This window comes from Neofelis nebulosa, chromosome 6 (assembly GCF_028018385.1).
Source record: "Neofelis nebulosa isolate mNeoNeb1 chromosome 6, mNeoNeb1.pri, whole genome shotgun sequence".
NCBI classification, from domain to species: domain Eukaryota; kingdom Metazoa; phylum Chordata; class Mammalia; order Carnivora; family Felidae; genus Neofelis; species Neofelis nebulosa.
The window spans coordinates 120,716,307-120,737,735 of NC_080787.1; the positions used below are offsets into that span (position 1 = coordinate 120,716,307).

A 21,429-nucleotide genomic window follows, 5' to 3' on the forward strand; every position below is an offset into this window, starting at 1 on the left:
TCAGATGAGGATGGGAGACACCCCCCGCCACCCTCCCCAAGGAAGGAGAAATGGGCAGATGATGTTTGTGCATTTGAAAACTTCACCAGAGGACTTCCGGGAAAGATGCGCAGGAAGGATACTCCACATGCACATTATTTTGCGGTAGATATCCTTTTGGGATAGTTTCAGAAATCACTGCAAGGGTGAAGGCAAAACAAAAACGTATAGATATCTTCCTAGTCCTCTCTCATAACACTTTGAAAAATCACACATCTTTCCTTTGGCTTCTCATGGGGACTTGTGAAAACAGAATCACTAGAAAACCAATTCTTTCTATACATCCCTCACCCCCCGCATCCAAGCCTTCAAATTTCCATTTTGAATTCTGAAACTACAAAGAGGTTTGGCCATTTAAGTCAACTTGTCATTTAATTTTCAAAGAAGTTTAGTTGGGGCGCCTGGGTAGCTCAGGCAGTTGAGTGTCCGACGTTGGCTCAGGTCATGATCTCACAATTCGTGGGCTCGAGCCCCGCATCAGGCTCTGTGCTAACAGCTCGGAGCCTGGAGCCTGCTTTGGGTTCTGTGTCTCCCTCTCTCACTTTGCCCCTCCCCCACTCGTGCACATGCTCTCTCTCAAAAATAAACATTAAATAAAAGACAACTAGTTAATTTCTGTTTTTTAAATGATTACAGAAACTGATTGGCTTAGTCTGGTAAAGCATGTGACTCTTGATCTCAGGGTCATGAGTTCAAGCCCCACATTGGGTCTAGAGCTTATAACCAGTCAATCCATACAAAAATTTAAATAATGAAACTAATGCTGATAACCAGAAAACATGATTGCTTTGGCTCAACAGTTCACTTGTAACATTTTATTCATCAAGATATCAATACAAATCTCCTGTCCATGTAGATCCATATGTATGTGTATATATGAAATGATCTGCCTGGAAATTATAAGTGAAAATAAGCCCTATGACTTATTCATAGAGTACGAATATTATCATCACATATGTGCAATGTCTAAAGTGGTACATGCCATTGAAATGAATAAAACACTCCTCATCTCAATTCAGGCTTATCACACATATTCCTACAAAGGCTGTACATGCTTAAAATAGAAAAGTCTTAAAAATCTGATATGGCTTAAGCCAAAATGGTAAATTTTTATCCGAGTCTCAAGTCCTCTATCCCTATATACATCATAAAAATTCCCTAAATATATAATGATTCATGTTCCAAATATAATAAAACATCATGACATTTCAGGTAGCGAAAAAACACTTGGTTATTTACATTACAAGTACAATTTTAGAATCTATAGATAAGGTTATTGTCAAACAAATAATATTACTGTCCTTGGTTACTTTTTATCTGAGATATAATGCAAATAAAACATGAAATAGTGTAAATTCACTTTGAAAATATTGATTCACAGAAAAAAGGATACATATCTATAGCTTAGCATTACCATAGGTTTGTAGCATTTACTATTCCTCTCAAAAAGGAGGAAGACATTTCCTACTATGATTTCATGGACTTCACACATGTCACAGTTTAGAAGATTCATTAGGGATCGAATCAATCTTATATGCTTTCACAACATTTGGAAGTTTCCTTAAAATCTCTCAAACTGTAATTCACTTCAGTGCTACCATCATATTTGTTCAATATAAACTACTTTTGAGCTATTGAAAAAAGAGGCCAGTGGTATGCAAAAACACAGTGTAACAATCGTTTTTGCATTTTTATCATCTGTGTGTTGGGCTCCGTTTAAGCTGTTCTTGGACAAATAATGTAAGGCATGTTATAGGACTGCACAAAATCTTCCCAATCTAAAGGCTATTCAATCATTACATTAGTCCACTAATGAAAAGTGGGATGGGGGGAGAAGCAGTGAGAGGGAGGGAAGGCAGCGAATGACCCAGAAACGGTCACCTGCAGCACAAATACGCTAACACTTTCCCTACCCCAGTTGATAAAGGGCTACACAGACTTTGGCCCCAGCTCTTATCAGCTTGAGGCCCTCAGAAGCCTGAGGACTTCACTTAAAGAGCCAGGCGATAGGGATGGGGGGCAGGGAGACGTTGAATCAGGCAGCCCCTTTGCTTTAGCTACCTCCGTGAGACCACCTCTCTCAGATCTACAATGAATTCTATGAACTTTAACATTTTGCTCATGAAATTCACTCTTTCAATAATTCCTTCAAGGTGCTTAGATTATTGGGATTTCAGGTGGAAATCTGAAGACTGGCTTTCTCCAAGCTTTAAAACTCACTGGCCAAGGTCTCACAGAACAAAATCTTATAAGAGCCATTTTTCATTTTAGTGCTATTAATTAAAAAGTAAAAGAATGTATATTCCCCAACAGGTGTTTCCCTGGCCACATATCCCAGAAGCCTAATTGAGGGGATGTGAACTACCCCACAATGGCAGCAAGCAAATGGTCTCTGGCAAATAGCTCATCCACATCATGTCCCGCCCACACTCTGTTTTCAGACCCCCAAAGGGCTGCCTCCCTGTAGCCAAGAGCTCCAGTAACTACTATGCCCGCCAGCCTGATGCTTCCACTGCTGGGCAGCCCACAGTGGCCTTCCTGGGTTCTGGGTCCTTGGACACTCCTACATGCCACCTCCACTGCCAGAGGGGCCCCAGCACAGCCTCCTCTCACAGCCACCTGGACCTGGCCACAGGCCGTCTCAGTGCGGACACTACCTGACACTCTGTGGTGACAGCAGCCACTGTCCCTCACTTGCACAACTGCTCTCCTCTTCCAGGCCTCTGCCTAGTTTTTTGTTTTCGGCCCTAAAGCCCAGGGCCCACCCCTCTTCCCTAGACTGAGACCACTGGACCCACTGGCCACACAGGGGGGCTGGGCCGCCAAGACTTTTTTTGTTGTTAATTCTGTACATCATGAAATGTTTTACTCTTTACAAAACACATGCTTGCTTCTTCCTTCCTCATCCCCAGGGAGGCAAGTTAATCCAGGGAGCTAAGCTTGCCCCAGCAGGCCTCCTTCTCAAGGCTGCTCCACCGTGCAGACACGACTGACATCTTTCTCACCCCACCCTGTCCTTCCTTCACTGGGTCTGCACACTGGCAGTTATGGAAGACCATTTCATGCAACCCATTCGGCTGGGTACAGAGAAAGGATATGATGCCAAGGAGTTTAAAAAGGCACAGAGCATTAGGAGACAAATAGGAAAGCACGCAGACATCCCCCAAAGAACTCTCCGTGGTAAAGTGACACAGGGACGGCATCCTAGGACAGCAGGAGCATTCCGAGTGAACACAGAATTCTGTTTTTGCAAAGATTAGCAATTTGTGGCAGCGGGACATTTATGGGAACCTGTCATGCAGGGACACCTTGGCCTGGAAATCAGCTATTTATAAAACAGGTCTAGGTTTAGGACCAAGAATAAGGCAGTCTTATTCTTCAGCTTTCTGACAAGTTTCAAATTACTCGGCCTACAAGTGAGAAGCTCCAGAAAGAGCTGTGGTGAGGTGATTGTTTGATTACTAGTTATAAATTAAGAAAATCTATTTGCTATGAAAAATGTCCATGGTTAAAAGAGACTTACAAGCATATACTCCCCAGACAACCAACCCTCACTCACCACCTTCTTAAATATCTTCAGTAATTGAATCAAAAGTGCTCTTGAAACACCAAACAGGACATTTTATTTTGAGACTTTTCAGTCTGTGGTAGGTCCAGGCTTTAATGTCCTTGCAGCCCCTTGAAGTATTTGAGTGATTTGGGTAAGTGAAAATGAGTCGTTTCTTAGCAACTGTGCAAATTCCACATTTTCACAGCTAAAGAGAATGCTCATTTGGATTTCAGTGGAAAGTTCTCATGCAACAGAAAGGGTACTAAGACGATCTAGATGGTTGGGGAAGGCCTACAGACAAGAGAGACTCACAGCTGTCTTACTGTCCTATCTGCAGGGCTAAGGAAAACTGATTACTCAGCTTCTGTAGAAAAATTCAACCACCTAATGGCAATGACAGTGGCTATGGTCGTGGTGGTGGTGGTGTTTTAAAGGCCTATCTTGTTACCGTGTCCTGCTGCTTCCGGGAGATTTTCAATGCATTTGAAGACAGTTTGAAGTTTATAAATGCCTACTGACGGAGAGAGAAAAGAAGCTCTACGTCGGGACTTTCTCCTCTACTCTATCTACAGGAACCTTCCCTTCCCCATCAGCTCCTGTGCCCCCCACCGTGTCTCTGGCATGCCCAGACTGCTGCTTTGAAAGATCCAGATCAAGGTCTATCACAGAACACATCCTTCCTGTGAATGGAGGTCTCACTGCCATTCAGACACACATGTCTTAAAGGAAGAAAAATGATAACTGCACTTACTCTATGCCTTTCAGTAGAAAGACAATGACAAAGCTTCACATCAGAATTGGTCTATATTATAAGCTGTGTGATCTGAGACTAGTTATTCCACGTACATGAGCTTTTTCTTTTTTAAGGCAAGGATAATAATTCTCACCTTATGAGGATTAAGCCAATTCCGTTTTAAAGGGCTTTGCACACGTAGAGAGTACTCAATAAATATTTGTTTTTCTTTTCCTCTGTGATTTAATTTGCCCCAGTTACATGAATAGCCAACCACAAAATGCCAGGAGACACCTCAAGGCCACACAAAATTATTTACTAAATGGAAGAATTTAGTGAAACTATTTACTTTTTCACTGCGGTAAAGGCTATCTTAGGGCCAGAAAGTATTTCAAATGATCTCCCAAAGTGCCTATTTTATTACCAGCGAATTGTTTAGAATCCAGGTTGGTATAACCTCATCTCGATACCAACAAGAGAAGAGTTTTTATTCTAAACATGCACAAAACTACTAATCTAGTATTCTGTTGGAATGTATATACTTCTAGAAACCACATTCAGTTTGCAAAAGTTGGAAACAAATCATTTCTATGGATGGATTTGTGGTGAAGACCTGGACAGCAGACTGCCCAGGTCCAAATCCCAGCACCACCACTTACCGGCTATAGGACCCTTCACTACTCCGTGCCTTGATCTCCTCACGTGTGAACTGGGGCTGATACCACGGACTGCTTGGTTGTCATGAGGATTAAATGAATTAAGACAGCTTCTCTAACTCAATGGTAGGAACCCTTACCCAAAGCCAACGTTCCGCAAGAAAACACTGAGATTGTCCTCATATTTTGAATGGAAAGCAACATAGGAGGGTCTATCCAGGACCCTCAATGGGTTTTCTAAAATGTAACACACAGCAAAACTCTAATATGTAATTAACAAACTATCATGTTAAATGCAAAATGCTGTTCAACAAAGATCAAATGACCAGTAAGATGAAGTGTTGTTCCCAGGCAGTGACATGGCACATATCCTCTTAGCTGACACTGGGTGTATGTTTCAAGATATCCACATCATACTAAAATTGTAACTAGAGGGAAGCCTGGGTGGCTCAGTAGGTTAAGCATCTGACTGCAGCTCAGATCATGATCTAATGGTTCATGAGTTCAAGCCCCGCGTCGGGCTCTGTGCTGACAACTCAGAGCCTGGAGCCTACTTCAGATTCTGTGTCTCCCTCTCTCTGACCCTTCCCCGCTCATGCTCTGTCTCTCTCTGTCTCTCAAAGATGAATAAACGTTTAAAAAAATTGGTTTTAATACTCTTAAAAATAGTTTTTAATGTAACTCGAAATATTTCCCTGACATTTGTGTTTAAAATGTCATAATGAGTTTGGAGGCATACATACAAATTGTCCCTATAAAAATATAAACTAGGGGTGCTTGGGGGGTTCAGCTGGTTGAGTGTCCGACTCTTGATTTTGGCTCAGGTCATGATTTAAATCTTTCTTGGGTTCAAGCCTCGAATCAGGCTCTGTGCTGACAGTGCTGAGCCTGTTTGGGATTCTCTGTCTCTCTGCCCTGCCCCTGGCTCGCTCGCTCACTCTCTCTCACTCTCTCTCAAAATAAATTAATAAAAAATAAAAAACTAAAAATGTAATATTGAAAGACTTGTATTCTGTGAAGCTCAGGTATTAAAAAACAAGAAACATTTTTACTGTGGAAACATGTTCACCAAGGGCAGATTCTCCAGGATAGGACTGTGGTAATAAAATAAACTGTGGCCAGCAGAAGGGTGATTTAAAAAAAAAAAAAAAAAAAAAACCCTCTCCTCCTCCTACTACAGAAAAGCCCAAAATATGTTACTAATTCCAAAGTAGACAATTTTTAACATTTTCCACGTATAATGAGTTAGCAATATTTTGAAATTTCACAAACCGTGTTCCCTGGATCACTGGTATTAAGTGTTGTGCAAAAGGGAGCTTCTAGGTCAAATAAATTTGGAATATACTTCTTGCTAAAAGTTTTTTAGGAAATCATAATACATGCTAAGACATTATATGTTACAGGATGTCCTATGGTAAACTTTGCTTACACCAAATATCATTACCACAAACCCTTTTTAATTGGAACATCTAAAGGTGCCTGGGTGGCTCAGTCAGTTGGGCGCTCTACTCTTGATTTCGTGCCCCTCACTCCTATGCTGGTGCTCGAAAGAAAGGGAAGGAAGGGAAGGAAGAAAAAGAAGAAAAAAATGGAACACCTAATGTCAGTATTCCATACACAATTTGGGAAACAGAGAGAGATCTAACACTTTGGCTTTTTTTATTGAAGAAATTTTGCTTTAAGAAGATTAACGAAGTATTATTAGTCTCTACTGAAATGTGTAAAAAAAAAAAAAAACTATTAGAACAGGCTTTTCGTTTTAAAGACACCTAACATGGACTCTGTAAATTCCAAGCTGCAAAATAAGCTGGAAAGGGATTAGTCTCTTTCTTTTGCCTGAAAAATGGAGATGATATAATTTCGATCTACACTATAGGGACAGAAAAATTGGTGAAAATGTATTTCTCCAAAGGATCCTAAAATCTTAGGAATTCGGTGATCTGAAAAATAAAACATTACCATCATTTCTATAGACAAATCATTTAAATTTATGCAATAAGTTCTCACAAAAACAGCAGCCCTGAGTTGTAAAAATACAAAGTATTTCACAAGGAACGTCTGGCTGGCTCAAGAGCATGTGACTCTTGATTTCAGGTTCATAAGTTCGAGCCCCATGTTGGGTGTAGAGATTAAATAAATTAATGAACATATATGTACGTAACATAGTCTAGTCTTTATGTTTAAAAAAAAAAATTCCTTCTGCTAGAGAAAAAACACTCCCGCACCCTCCAGAGCTCAGAGGGTGCCCTAGCCACTTTATCTTCCTCCTTGCTTTGAAGAAAGTATGGCAAGAGCAAAGACTGTTTAGTAATACACAGAATAAAGCAAAAGTTTCTCAACAGGAAAGGGAATCCGACAGTGATGCTGCTTTGGTATGTTAAGGCTCAATGAATGATAGGAGTTATTGGATGGCTAAATGTAACATACTGAGAGGAGAAAAAAACAAGTGTCTCGAACACTAGCAATTAATTTCTATATAGCCTCTGGGATGCTTTCCATATGTACTCTGTGGTCTCAAAAATATCATGTACTCCAAAATACTACACCTGTGCCCAACAGTCCCTCAGAGAACATACCACAGGATGTAACCAAACTGGCAACTTTGGTGCTATGAAAGGGAGAACATGTTCTTTACAAGGGGCTGCCCTTTTCTCAGCACTGTGTTCTTCTCAAGTTCAAATCCGCTTGTGCCTAAAATCCAGCTCGAATTTAGATCCTTTTTTGAAAACCATTTTTGAGAATCAAGGATTTTCTTTTGGTGGAAAGAAGAAAAGGCCCTATAATCAACTGTCCTGCACACGATAAAATCTGACCCTTCCCAAGTACCAAAAATCAATCAGTTCACAAATATAGCTGAATTCCTATATATATGGTGCCGCATCCATCTAGTGTTTGGTAGAGTGGAAAATTAAGGCCCCGCTTAAAGGCCTTCGCAGTCTGTACAAATAGAAAATATTCTCTAAAATAAACTTACCTAACAGAGCAAGGCACAGGGATAAGTGCACAGAGAATGTGTATATGCTAGTGTAGAATGTTAAAGTCAAGTTCCAGGGAACAGAGATTTCTGTAGAAGAGCAGCAGGCAAGAAGACCAGAAAGGCAGGTAGGGCCAGATAGAGACTGGAATGATAACAGAGTAGTTTAGTGGCAAAGATGGCCTCACTGTGTGCAAGCCATTCCCTCCACTGAGAATGGGGGGAATAAATCTGAGGTGGCCTAGGATTAGCTGGTCAGTATATGGTCATGTGGCACTAAGTAATTTCTGAGGTTAGGTCCTAAGAAGCTGGCAGGTTCCACTTGACTTCCTGGAAGGCTCACTCCAGGTAAACCAGCAAGAGCATAAGAAGTCTATCTTGCTACCGCCACGCCAGGAGGAAGCCCATGCTAGTCATGTAGGGAAGCTGCATGAAAAGAGATGACCCACCAGGCCAGGTGCCAAACCTGTTGGAGAAGCCTCTGGTGACCCCCACCCTCGGCCCATCTCACTGGATAGACCCCAAGAAAGAACTTGATTATGATGTTCCAGGATCATGAAAGAAAAGTATCATTTTAAGCCACTACAATTTGGAGTGGTACATTACAGAGCAAGCGATCATTGAAACGACCACCTTGACCTTCAGGGATTGAGGTCACAAACCAGTGGTGCCTGTGTCAGATCCAACCTACAGGCAGGATTTTAGGGGGACTCACTCAGTATTTTTTAAATTCTAGTTAAATTCTCTACAGAAACCCACATTTTTCTGAGACCTGCACTTTCCAGTCATTCCCTTCATTTATTATATAACCTGCCATCTCTCTATTAAGTAGACAAACCTTTATCTAAAAACTGGGGGGCAAAGGATTAACACTTATATAATTACCTAAATACATCCAGTGTGATAATATCGTATGATTACTATAATAGAGAATGACTCAAAAGTGCTATAATTCAAAATAATTTTAGCAAATACTAAAACATACATATACTCATTTTCAATAAGAAATTTAAAAAATTAACAGGAATTTGCTTCAAAAAAATAAAACACTATATAAATTTACTTCTACCTCGACCTCAATAACTTCTATCAGCTGATGAGCTGCAACTTTTAGTGTATTATTTGGATCAGAGAGAAATAACAGACACACGCTTCGTAACTCTAGTAAAAACATTAATTATAGAATAAGTCGATCGAGTTACATGTTTCTAGACCACCTATAAATAGCCAAAGTTCCTTACGACTTTCAGTTGCCAACTTACCTTTTCTTACTCAAACCAAATCTCAATTATCCAACGATAAATTATTTTAAGTTTTATGCCTCAGGCCATGACTTCCTCCTAAATATGATACTGAAAGAAAATTGTTTTAGAACCCATTTGAAGAATTCTGCAAGCTCTTTCAAAGCAGGAATTCTTATACTTATTCTAGGCTTATCATTTACATCCCCTCCCCACCAAAAAAAGACCTTCACAGTTTTAGTTAAAATACCTATTAAGATTTTTTAAATAATTTAAAATTTAAGATATATATTCCACATTAACATATCCTAATGCCTTTATTCACCCAATTCTTTCTATGTAAACTTTCAATTTTATGCTGCTCATCAGTAACCTATAATTCCTATTATTTTCCTCAAAATATGGATGGTATCTGACAGATACTAGCATTCAGAGATAAACCAGATGTCTACAGCCAAACCACCCAAACCAAAACCACTTGCTAATGAGAGTTCAGTAACCTTCCACGAAGTTCCAGTTGCTTGGCAGCATGACGTGAAACCATTTCCCACTTAATTCATGACATTTTCTTCTCATCTGACTCAACAAGGATCACAAGAACATGTATCAATTTCCATCTTCCCAACTCTTCCAAAAGAAATGACAAATCTAAACAAGTGCATAATCCATAATGGAAGGCAGGCACATGCCTAGGGGATGTGGAAAGGGCACGGTTGCCGGGATGTGCACAACTCCTGTGTGCTTTGGGAGCCACAATGTACAGCAGGGTAAAACTACAGGCAGGAAACAAACAAACAAACAAACAAAACCCTAGCACCTCCGCTTATCAATGCACGAGGGTCCTGAGAGGCAACAAAGAAACACTGAACAATAACCTCCAACTTACTTGAAGATTTTGAGCTTGAAAAACATATTTGGGAACCTGTTGTTGGGAGCACAGAACACGTTTACCCATAGCAACAGTACTGCAAATAAACAGTGCTTTGAGTTGTGTGGCTAGTGAAAAGATGCCTATTAAACCATAAAACAGCACAATTGGAAAATTTGTAGCTGTATGGAATGTAAACACCATTTATGCTATAGTTTTCCCAATGGAAAACAGCTTCTGCCTTTCTATATGGCATCCATTCGTCCCCCGCACCACCCCCCACCCACGCCAGTTCACCACCTCATCTCTTCCTCTAGGACTTCTTCCACCAAAAAGTCCCAGGTCCTTAGAGGTGGAAGTAAAACAGCCTGCTCTTGTGAGCTTTTTGCAAGCAGGAGCTGCAGAGTCTTTAGCAAATTGAAATGCAGGTGCAGAGAGGGGTTTGAGAACTGCCTAAGAGGACAGACTCTCTAGCCTGGGGCCCAGGACCCAGGAGGCATTTATAGGATACAGATTTAGAGAAAAGTCAGCAGCACGGTTTTCAAATGTGTGCACTAAACGAGACAGGGCACAGAGCTCAGGGGGAATTGGGTGAGGGAACACAGCCCTCCAGATCTGTCCCTGGATATCCTATCCTCGAGAGAGCTCTGCTCCATGAAACATCACTTCTTGGTTATGAAATCAAAAGTTGTTCATAAAGTACATACATATATTTTAAGGGGAAAGAAATGGAAAAAGTATCCTTTCCTCAAATACGTTAGTTAATAGTCATATAGCAATCAAGCCGCTCTTCAAGCAACATGAGCAAGACTTCCTTGCCCTACATGAAATGGTTTCACATATTAAGAGTAACAAATGATTTAGAAATTTCCATCTCCCCAAACTATAAAAAACTACTCAAAACAGGGGCGCCTGGGTGGTTCAGTCAGTTAAGCTTCTGACTTCAGCTAATGTCATGATCTTATGGTCTGTGAGTTCAAGCCCCATGGTGGGCTCTGTGCTGAAAGCTCAGAGCCTGAAGCCTGCTTCTGATTGTGTCTTCCTCTGTCTCTCTGCCGTCCCCTACTCACTCTCTGTCTCTTTCTCTTTCTCTCTTTCTCTCTCTCTCTCAAAAATGAGGAAACACTAAAAAAAAAAAAAAAAGAAAGAAAGAAAAAAAAACCTACTCAAAACAGTTACCAGAGCCTAATAAGGGTTCATTACCTTTAAATCCTTTTTAAGCTTTTTTATTTTTTTTGTATTCTTAGTAGTTATTAAAATTAATATAATTGGAGATATTTTTATAATTTATTCCACAACTATTTTTAAAATCAAGAAGTTATACTGCAAATATTCCTTTTTGCCAAGCCACTTACAAATCAATCTCAAAAATGCTTTCAGAACACCTGGGTGGCTTAGTCAGTTAAGCATCTGACTCTTGGTTTCGGCTCAGGTCATGATCTCAGGGTTCATGGGTTGGAGCCATGCATCAGGCTCTGCATTGGCAGTGCAGAGCCTGCTTGGAATTTTCTCTCTCTCCCTCCCTCTCTCTCTGACCCTCTCCTCACGTTCTCTCTCAAAATAAATAAAAAATAAAAATTAAAAAAAAAGTACTTCCAAATTAATTCACCAACAGGTGAAACTTCGACTGCCTACATCATCACAGAAAACTTGTGCTTTTAGTCAAACACTCTTCTAAATACGTCACATATATTAACTGAGTCAATCCTCCGAACAACCCTTGAGTTAGGTATTTTTCCCCGTTTGCAGAAGGAAAAGAAAAAACTGAGGCCCTTTGACCTTGGCCCTTGCTCAAGGTCACAGAGCTATTAAATGACAGAGCCAGGATTCTGACCCGGATAGTGTAGCTCCAAAGTCTGTGTGTGTAATCACTACACCCTATTCCCTCTCACACTCATTCATTCATTAAAACTTTCATTACCTGCCTGAGGTACTTTAAGGCCTAGGTGTAAGAAACCAAAAAAAAAACAAAAAAAAAAACAAGGCAAGGTCTCAAAGTTCAAAAAACTTACATTTTAGTACACAGCAAAAAAAGGAAAATGCAAATTCAACCAAAAGCTCAGGCTGACAATTCTACTTAAGTGAAATGTCTGAAGAAAGTTTAAGATACTGTACTGAAAGGATTTATAAGAATACTCATCTGTATATTTTTTTAAACTCTCAAAAGCCATATATTTCATCTTTACAATTAACCTTGTGAAGCACACAGAGCATGATTACACCCATTTCATAGATGATGAAACAGATACAGGTGGGATGTACTCAACAGCTTAAAAAGATGCCACATCCCTTTGAGGAGTCTGCCCTACCCACAGAATCTGCTTCACTAAAAAGACCCCCAAGAGGTCAAATCATAGGCTTCCTGGGGCAGCTCAAGATTAACTGGGTAAATCAGATCCCCTTTCAAAACGTTGAAATTAGGAAACAGACAGATGGGTCAGTTTCCTACAAGATACAAGGGGATAGAGGGCAACAAGGCTGGGGCATCCATTAAGAGCCAAGCTTGAGCTTACTTTTTATTGTGGAGATTTTTTTTAATGTCTTTTATTTATTTCTGAGAGAGAGAGAGTGCACGCACACATGCGCTCACACACGAGCCGGGGAGGGGCAGAGGATCCGAAGCAGGCTCCACCCTGACAGCACAGAGCCCCATATGGGACTTGAACCCACCAACTGTGAGATCATGACCTGAGCCAAGTCAAAGTCAGATACTCAACTGACTGAGCCACCCAGGTTCCCTGAGAGCCAAGCTCCAGCTTAAAATGGTAAGATTATAAAGCCAGCCAACAGAAAAGAATAAAGAGTGTCAGTAGAGGGAGAGTAGATTGTTGTATGACCCATCACCGAGGGGAAAAAGACCAGCAATGCCTCTTCTCCCCAGGACCCAGCTGCCTGCAATAAACCTCATTTTCCCTAAGGACACTGAAGCCTTCTCTGCCAAAACCACCCCCAAACAGCATGAGTAAAGGAGACGGCTTTTCACACACTTTCAGCAGAGAAATTCAGACACTTAGTGCACATGAGTTTGGAAGACACTCCAGATGTGGTAATTGGCCACACCAGTCTCCATGGTTTCTGTTTACTTCTTGCAAAAAAGGGATAAACTTGGCCTGCTCACACGACAAACACAGAAGTCAAAAGAATGTGTCTTCCAGATTATCCAGACAGGATCCCTTGTGCCCCATCTACCCTAATCCACTCCCAACACTTTTATCCATTCCTGCTCCCCTCAGGTGAAGAGTCTCATTCTTTCTCTCTTATCAAGAGCAAAGAAGTCATTAAATACCAACAGCAACTAAAACTTCACAGCAATTTCACCTCAGGGTATTTGAAATGAAAGATTTAGGTCAGGACAGAAATCCAGAGGAGAGAGTACAGGAGAGGAATGGCATCACACTAACCCTACACACCTTCTTCCCCAAACCAAGCACGGAGATCAAGCTCTCCCCCCCCCCCCCCGCTCCCCCACCGCGAACACCACCAAGCAACAGTCTGAAGCCTCAAGCGACTGACAAGTAGACAAGTAGAAAGTCTTTTCAGGACCCTTGGACAGACCTGAATGAAGAGGCAGGGGAGAGAAAAGAGAGAAGGCAGACAAAGGAAGTGAGACCTCATAATTCCAGGACCATTCTGGACAAATTGTCCATTCCGGACAAATGTAGGCTCAGCCTCTAGGACGTGGGTGTTTTTTCTAATTTGTCAATGATATTAGGCATGCAACTAACAAAGAATTTAAAAATAAGAGAAAAAAATAATTCAATTTGGAGGTCCAGTTATAAAAAACTACTAATGCCTAATTGGCATGCAATCTGGTAGCAATCAAGTGTATCCTTAAATGCATAAATTTTGTGAGTTCATTTCGGAGCAATGCTCTTAAAATTGCAACAAAAAGCAAGAACTTAAAACATAAAAAGAACATAAACCTTTAAACAAGCACAAGCCCCACTTAGAAAAGAGACAAAAGTCAGCAGGCACAGGTGGATAGTATCATCGAAAACAAAAGGTTTTCTATAGGAGGCTTCAGAGGTTTGTTTTGTTTTGTGTTTTGCAAGTGGTGGAGGGAGCAGTTCCTGAGATTTATAAATTCCCATATTTGAAAAGCATAAACCTAATATTAGTTCCATGAAGATAACTCGAAACAGGCCCACAGAAATCACCGACTTCTCAGATGAGGGCAGTTAAAAGGCAAGTATCACACAACTCTAAATAAAGGCGAGACTTGCCCAGTTGGGAGTACTGGGTGTGTCTTTTAACGACTCAAGAGAAAATTGTGGATAAGGCTTCTAAACTACACGGTAAAGAAGTTTTCAGAAAGGACTCCTGTCCTGAAATGGAGGACTAGATTGATCTAGAAGAAGTTATCCATTTAGATAGGTTAAAAATGCATTTGGTCCAGGGGCACCTGGGTGGCTCAGTTAGTTAAGCATCAGACTCGACTTTGGCTCAGGTCATGGTCTCATGGTCTCATGGCTCATGGGACTGAGCCCTGCATCAGGCTCTGTGCTGACAGTGCGGGGCCTGCTTGGGATTCTCTCTCTCCTTCTCTCTGCTCCCCACCCCCCCAAGCACACATATCTCCCTCCCTCCTTTTCTCCCTCTCTCTCTCTCTCAAAATAAACAAACATTTAAAAAGAATGCATTCATTTATCCCTAAATCCTGCAAATTTAGAATGCCTTTATTTTTTTTTTTTATTTATTTATTTTAAAAAAATTTTTTTTCAACGTTTTTTATTTATTTTTGGGACAGAGAGAGACAGAGCATGAACGGGGGAGGGGCAGAGAGAGAGAGGGAGACACAGAATCGGAAACAGGCTCCAGGCTCCGAGCCATCAGCCCAGAGCCTGACGCGGGGCTCGAACTCACGGACCGCGAGATCGTGACCTGGCTGAAGTCGGACGCTTAACCGACTGCGCCACCCAGGCGCCCTAGAATGCCTTTAAAGCAAAGGTTGGGAATAATAAGAAATGTTACTTCACTTATTACATAACTGCATTATTAAAAACTCTTTACTATCCTTTTCTTCACCAAAAAATACACATAATCTCAGCTAATACACAAATTCAGAGGGAAAAATTTCTATTCATGATAATAGTACATAATTTTTTTTTTTAATGTCATGGACTTACATAAAAATTCTGAACTCATCAAGAAAGCCAACATGTCTTTCCCTTAATGCTTCTTTGAAAAAGACACTTCCAAGTTCCACGTCCAAAACTGAGTATCGGATCTTGCCCAGCCGATCCTTCTTTCACTCTGGAAGCCTTCCCCAACTAAATAAATGGAGTTGCATAGGCCAAATCTTGCAACCATCTTTATTCCCACTGGTTCATAGCCCCAAACCCTCAGGAAATCCAAAAATTCCTACCTTCAAAATATTTCACCACTCTCCACCCCCACTACCCAAACAACTGAGACCTCGGCCAAAGCCACCATTACCTTACCCTCCTGCGTAGTGTGCTTACTTCCATAGTCCAACATGTATACAACAGCCAGAGAGGCTCTTTGAAACCAAAATATGCTCTGTTCCTCCAGTGTACAAAATCCTCCTTACTCGCTGGCTTCCCTCAAGTTAAATTCCTCAAGTGGGCTACAAAACAATCCGATCGACCAGTCCTGTCTTGTTTTCTTCTCCTCATCTCTACTCATTCCCAAGCACTCCAGCCACACAGAGCTCACTCTTTGCCCCTCTGGTGCTTGCTCTAGGGTTTACTCTAGGCTTATGGCTCCCATACTCCCCACCCTGCTCTGCCTTGAAAGCTCTTCCTCTAATTCTTGTCCCCAGATATCAGCAAGGCTCCTGCTCAGGCCTTCACTTTCTACCCTGTGCACCCTCCCTGCACCCCATCCCCTCAGGCAGGTGCTTATCTGTCTTCCTCTCCACTGTAGCCCGGCTCCTGAACACCTGCCTGACATACAGTGAGCTTAGTAATTACACGCAGAATGACTGAGTGACCAAATGGTTATGCTTTTGACATAACTTTATAGAGCCAAGAGATGGGTAGGATTTGAAAATGTTTAGGATTAAACAAAGCATATAAAGATGGCTACCCCCTTCCATTTGGCACACTGGGCAGTTCTTAAAGGAGGAGGGGGGATGTTAGGGACTGCAAGGAGTCCAGCTGCCAAAAGACGACCCACCCACATTCCATCTTGCCACAAAGGTCTGCGTTTGCAGACCTGTGTGGCCCATCAATGCCCCAAGGCAGGTTCACTAAAAGCAGCTGTCACTAGCTCAAATCGTAAATGTTGCTCCAGATCAAAAGGACATTTCCAAGGTCTTTCAGACGTCAAAGGCCTAAACTTTTCACATTATGGTTCATTTTCAGTTATGCCAATTTTAGTTAATCACATAAATCACATCCAGGTTTCTTAACACATGATGAAATGTGAGCTTTACAGGCATCAGCCCACTTAATCCTCCCAATGAAGTGAGTACCATTAAATTTAATTTACAAGTAGAGAGTTAAACAACCCCTCCCAGGGCCACACTGCTAACGAGTGGGTGAGTCGGGATGCAAACCCAGGCAAGTTGTTCCGAGAGCCCAGAGTTTCAGAGTCTCTGTCACCATGACATGGTTCCACTTGCCCAACACCAATGGCCTGCAAATGGTGTCAACAAAACAAGACCTTCCATGATGAGTGCCATACATCTGCTCAAGGAAGACATAAACATATCTCAAAAGTCAACTAGAGTTAAAAGTTCCAATAAAGAAAATACCATTTGACACTAACATTTACCTAATATTGACAAAACCTGATATAAAACAAACAGAAGCTTTTCTTAAAAAGCCACTCCCTGGGTGGCCCAGTTGGTTGAACATCTGACTTCGGCTCAGGTCATGATATTCCAGCTGGTGAGTTGGAGCCCCACGTCAGGCTTGCTACTGTCAGCAGAGGGCCCACTTCAGATCCTCTGTCCCACCGCCCCCCCCCCCCGCCCCTGCCCCACTTGTCCTGTCCCAAAAATAAACATTAAAAAAAAAAAAAGAAAAAAAAGTCAAGGGAGAATAGTAAAAATAGACAAAATGCAGTATTCTTTGAAAAATTTATTTGCTTTGCTAAAGCAAACATTATGAAACCTGCTTGAAAATTAACAAGTAAATACTCATAAATATAGCTAGTCCTAAAAAGCGGTTTCCTTTGGAAATATTTGTGTATAAGTCAGTCAGCACAACTAACGTTCGCATGTCTCTTCAAATCCCAATGTTTTAAGGAGGACATAGTTCAAAAAATTGAAATCAGGATTCTGTAAATATTTGAGAGACTCTAACCAGAAGGAGGAGGAACTCCTTAATGAGTCATCCAGTGAATGTGTTCTGATAAAGAAGGATAATGGAATGGAATGGAAGGAATTTTACACTAACAGATCACTTACAAAAATATTAATTCCCTACTACCCTAGCTTCTCCAAAGACCAAAATAAAAGTAAAAAAAAGGACTTAAGCAAAACTAAAAATCAAACACGTTCTATAAATATTCTAAATCATATACATTGCCCTTTATACTTTTCAAACAACATAGGAGTTCATCTTATTGGACATTTGATTAAACAGTTGAAAGTGCGTATTATTTGGAAAAGACATAACCTTGCAATAAGCCAAGTTAGACTTCAGTGCTTCTGCCACCAATTGTTAAAATGGGTGGGAGAGAACAGAGCCTAACTTTTCCCCTTTTTAAGTTGTGTTTTGGTTTGGTTTGCATTTGAACAGCTTTTTAAAATAAGCATCAACCATCAGCCTTGCACTGAGAGCAGCTTCCCAGTGCTTAAAGCACCAGGTGACCAACCCAACCAAAGCAAACACCCTTTGTACCTCCTCCCCCACCACCATCTTTAGGGGGTCTCTCCTGACCCCATCACACCTCCCTCCATCCAACCTTCTGCCACCCCACCTGTAGTATCTCAACCCTTCTAGGCTAAAGAGGGTGGCTCCCAAAGTAACACTAAGTTAAAATTATTCCATACTTAATGATAAAATCCACTAAGGACTGTCCTTTCTCCCTCCTTCCTGCCTTTCTTCCCAGCCCTCAAATCAGGGCTCCCATCTTCCCCAATCAATATAAAGAACCACCCGGCACAGTCAGTAAAGCATGAGACTCTTGATGTCAGGGTCATGAGTTCAAGCCCCACACTGGGCATGGAGCCTACTTAAAAAAAGGAAAAAAAAAAACTGTCTCTAGGACTCTAATTTAGTGGTGAGAAAGAATTTGGAACCAGTATGGGCAATATGGCAGCCAGCAGGGGAAGCACATGGAGGAAAGACCTGTCCCCTGGCAACCTACTGTCTTAGCACCTTTTGATCCTGCTTTAGCATAGATTGGGAGTGATCTGTCCTCTCTTTTATTCTCTCAACCCACTCAAGTACAGGCCACCAACAACAGGCTGCAAAACTGAAAATATAGAATAAAGTCTCCAAATCAGAATATGCCGCCCCCTGGCCAAGGTCTGGAACCACAGGTCTTGCAACACCCTAATAATTCCTGGGGTTTGAGTCCTCAACGTGAAAATGAGAGGTTTGGACTCAATGTCCCTAAGGTTCTTTCCACTCTCACGATCAAGATCCAAGATTCAGTTCAGATCCCCAGGTCACCCCAGAGTAGTCACTGGAGAACTTACCAGGTTTGCACAACCCTGATGTGTACTCCCAAGTTAAGGACAACATGAGGCTAGTGTGTTACAGGCTGCTTACTGCTAAAAGGTTACCAATACATCAGTGAACTACAGACAAATCGAAAATGTTTAATGATAGGTCACAGAATATACTTAAAATAATATGATAACACATCTAAAACACAAGTAGCAATTCCCTTTTATCTCTGGAAATGAATTTATTCAATAGAATACTACATAGTGCAGTTGCTATGTGAGGAAAAGTTCTGGTCAGCTTCAGAATTGAATAGAGTACTACAGCCATTCCTTTGATTTTTATTCCCCTCCTCCACATTTGAGGATTTTTAAAACAAATGAAAGAAGGCATTATTTCAGCTTAAGGCATAACCACAAGTCATATAAGAACAAAGAAGGTTTTATTGTCACATTAAACATGAAGGAGGAAATATGCTTACTGATAACTAATTTACATTATGCTACTAATTTAGGTTAAGCATTTGCTTTTTGCAAGCTTCTAAGCCAATATTTACAATTTATATCTATGACTAGAGGTAAAAATGTTTGGCTAGTAAGAAGGTCATTAAGGGAAAGAAGATTAAAAAAAAAAAAAGTCCTTGAAAAATCAGAACAAAGTACACAGAGAGAAAGGTACTCTGTGCCTCAGTGGTCTATAGAACATTTGCCCTTTCTGCCTATAAAGTGATTTAACATTAACCACATTTCACTCTGGCCCCAGAGTACTAACCTCCTGATAAGGACTCCTTTTTGAAAGCTCTACCCCATGCACACACATACACAAAAGAATGGGAAACATACTGCCACAGGCCAGTGTCTTGGGCTTTTTGCCTAAGAAGTTTGCTTTCTGCGAGGAGCTGGGAAGGGGCGGGGAGGGGGGGGAGCTCTAACAACAACAGATTGTACAATGAACAGCCTCCCTGCTTCTTGGCACACTTTCCAACTAGCAGTTCCAGCGGCTGTGCCCTGCGCCCATTCAAGAATTTCATCTCATAGGAAGTGTTACAAATATAGTCATTTGATCTTTCCACATTTGCAAATGCACCTGCTAAGCAACAAGCCTGACAGCCATATCCCCATGCTCCTCCCCATCCATCTTTACCAGTAATGGTGGGGGCTATCTCAGACGCGGAATAGGTGAAATAAACGCAAAGTAACAAAACCCCTGCCAAACACTTTTGCGGGTGCAGGAGGTTAGGTTCGACGTGTGCGCGACGCCGTTCCTACCCGCACCCCCCCCCCCACAACTTCCCTGTCACTTTTTTTTTTTTTCTTTTTTCCTGGAGCAGGTAAGGGGTTTTTGTTTTGCTCTCGAGCTTTCGAATGCCAGGGGCTTACCTTGGGGTGGCTTCCTCACCAACCTTGCCATGGTTCCCCCCCACGGCCTGGTCCTTGCCGCTGGGGTGGTAGGCAGTTAGGACAACTCCCTGGGAACTGGACAGCCAGCTCATGGTGACAGAAGGGGCATAATTTCTCGGATCCTGACACGGAGAAGGGGAATGAAGTTCCTCTGGGCAGCTCTGCTCATTAGCATTGGCCAGCTCCTCCTCTCGAGGCCCGGCCAGGGCTGGTGATTCACACGGGAGGGGCGGGGCCTCGCCAGTGAAGCGCTGGCTGGCTCTCCAATGAGAAGAGCCGTGACTCAGAGTATTGTTTCAACCCCGGGCAATTCCAGTTCGAGTGGCTTTAGTTAAGGAAGGGCAGAGGGGCTACGCTTTAACTTTTACTGCTCCCTTCCCTGAATTATTCTGATCTGATTAAACTACCAGGTTGTGGACTTTTCTCATCCATGTAAGTACAAGCCGTCAGAAAACAATGTGTTACTACAGAGCTTTTTTTTTTTTTTTTTCCCTTCCCAATTCCTGTTTCCATCTGATAATTTCTGCTGCTTCATGTAACATGAGTAAGGGCATTTCTTAACCCCTTCACGTTCAACGTTGAAATTAACCATAGCAAAACCCAATGCACCTGGAGCAAAAGTGTGCAATACAGGTAACAAGAAAACCTCTACCTCATGTGTCTGGCTTAAAAAGTCCTCATAAAATGTGTACCCCAGAATGCCATCTTCTTTCAACGTAAAAGCCAATGCCAAATTTACCTCTTGCTTTTGTCAAACCACCCTTCGGTACTAGAAAGAGATCTACCAATACTCAGTTACATGTTACTGCTGAGAATAAAAGAAGTACTTACCATTTGTTGAGCACCTACCATATGCCAGACCCTCTTTGTGACAACTGTTTCACATGTATTATCCCTTCAATTCATTTCAATTCTCACACACACACACACCCTACAAGACAGGCATCATTATCACCTGCATTTTACAAAATTTAAGAGAAGTAAAGCTGAGGGGTTGGGGTAAGTAAGTTCTCTTGGCTAAGAGAACACATGTGTTCTGTGCCAGAAGCTGCATTTGAACAGAATTCTAGACTGAATTCTGTTCTTTTCAACCAGCATGCTGCTTTTTATCTTGTAGATTAGGAAACGAGCTCAAAAGTTCTGAAAATTACAAAGGATGTTTCTGTGTTCTTTCTCCCCCTCCAAAAAGGATTTCTACTCTCTTCTATATGCTTAGTAGTCGGAATTGAAGTGGTTTTTGTTGATTGTGATGATCTGTTTATGTATCTAAAATTCCTCATAAGCAAGTTTTTTTTTTTTTACTTCATTGCTCTATAAACAGACTGCTTACACTTTTTCATTATTTAAAGTGATCATGAGGGGCACCTGGGTGGCTCAGATGGTTAA

At 41.5% G+C, this 21,429-nt stretch overlaps 1 protein-coding gene across 1 annotated transcript in view; it reads right to left on the minus strand.

Annotated features, from left to right (window-relative positions):
* ARHGAP18 (Rho GTPase activating protein 18) overlaps window positions 1–20,236 on the minus strand; it is a 124,515-nt gene extending 104,279 nt beyond the window's left edge. The window contains exon 1 of the mRNA XM_058735220.1: window positions 20,023–20,236. Coding sequence (XP_058591203.1) covers window positions 20,023–20,135 — 113 coding nt within the window. The 5' untranslated portion in view covers window positions 20,136–20,236. The remainder of the gene's footprint in view (window positions 1–20,022) is intronic.
* Window positions 20,237–21,429: the final 1,193 nt, after the last annotated feature.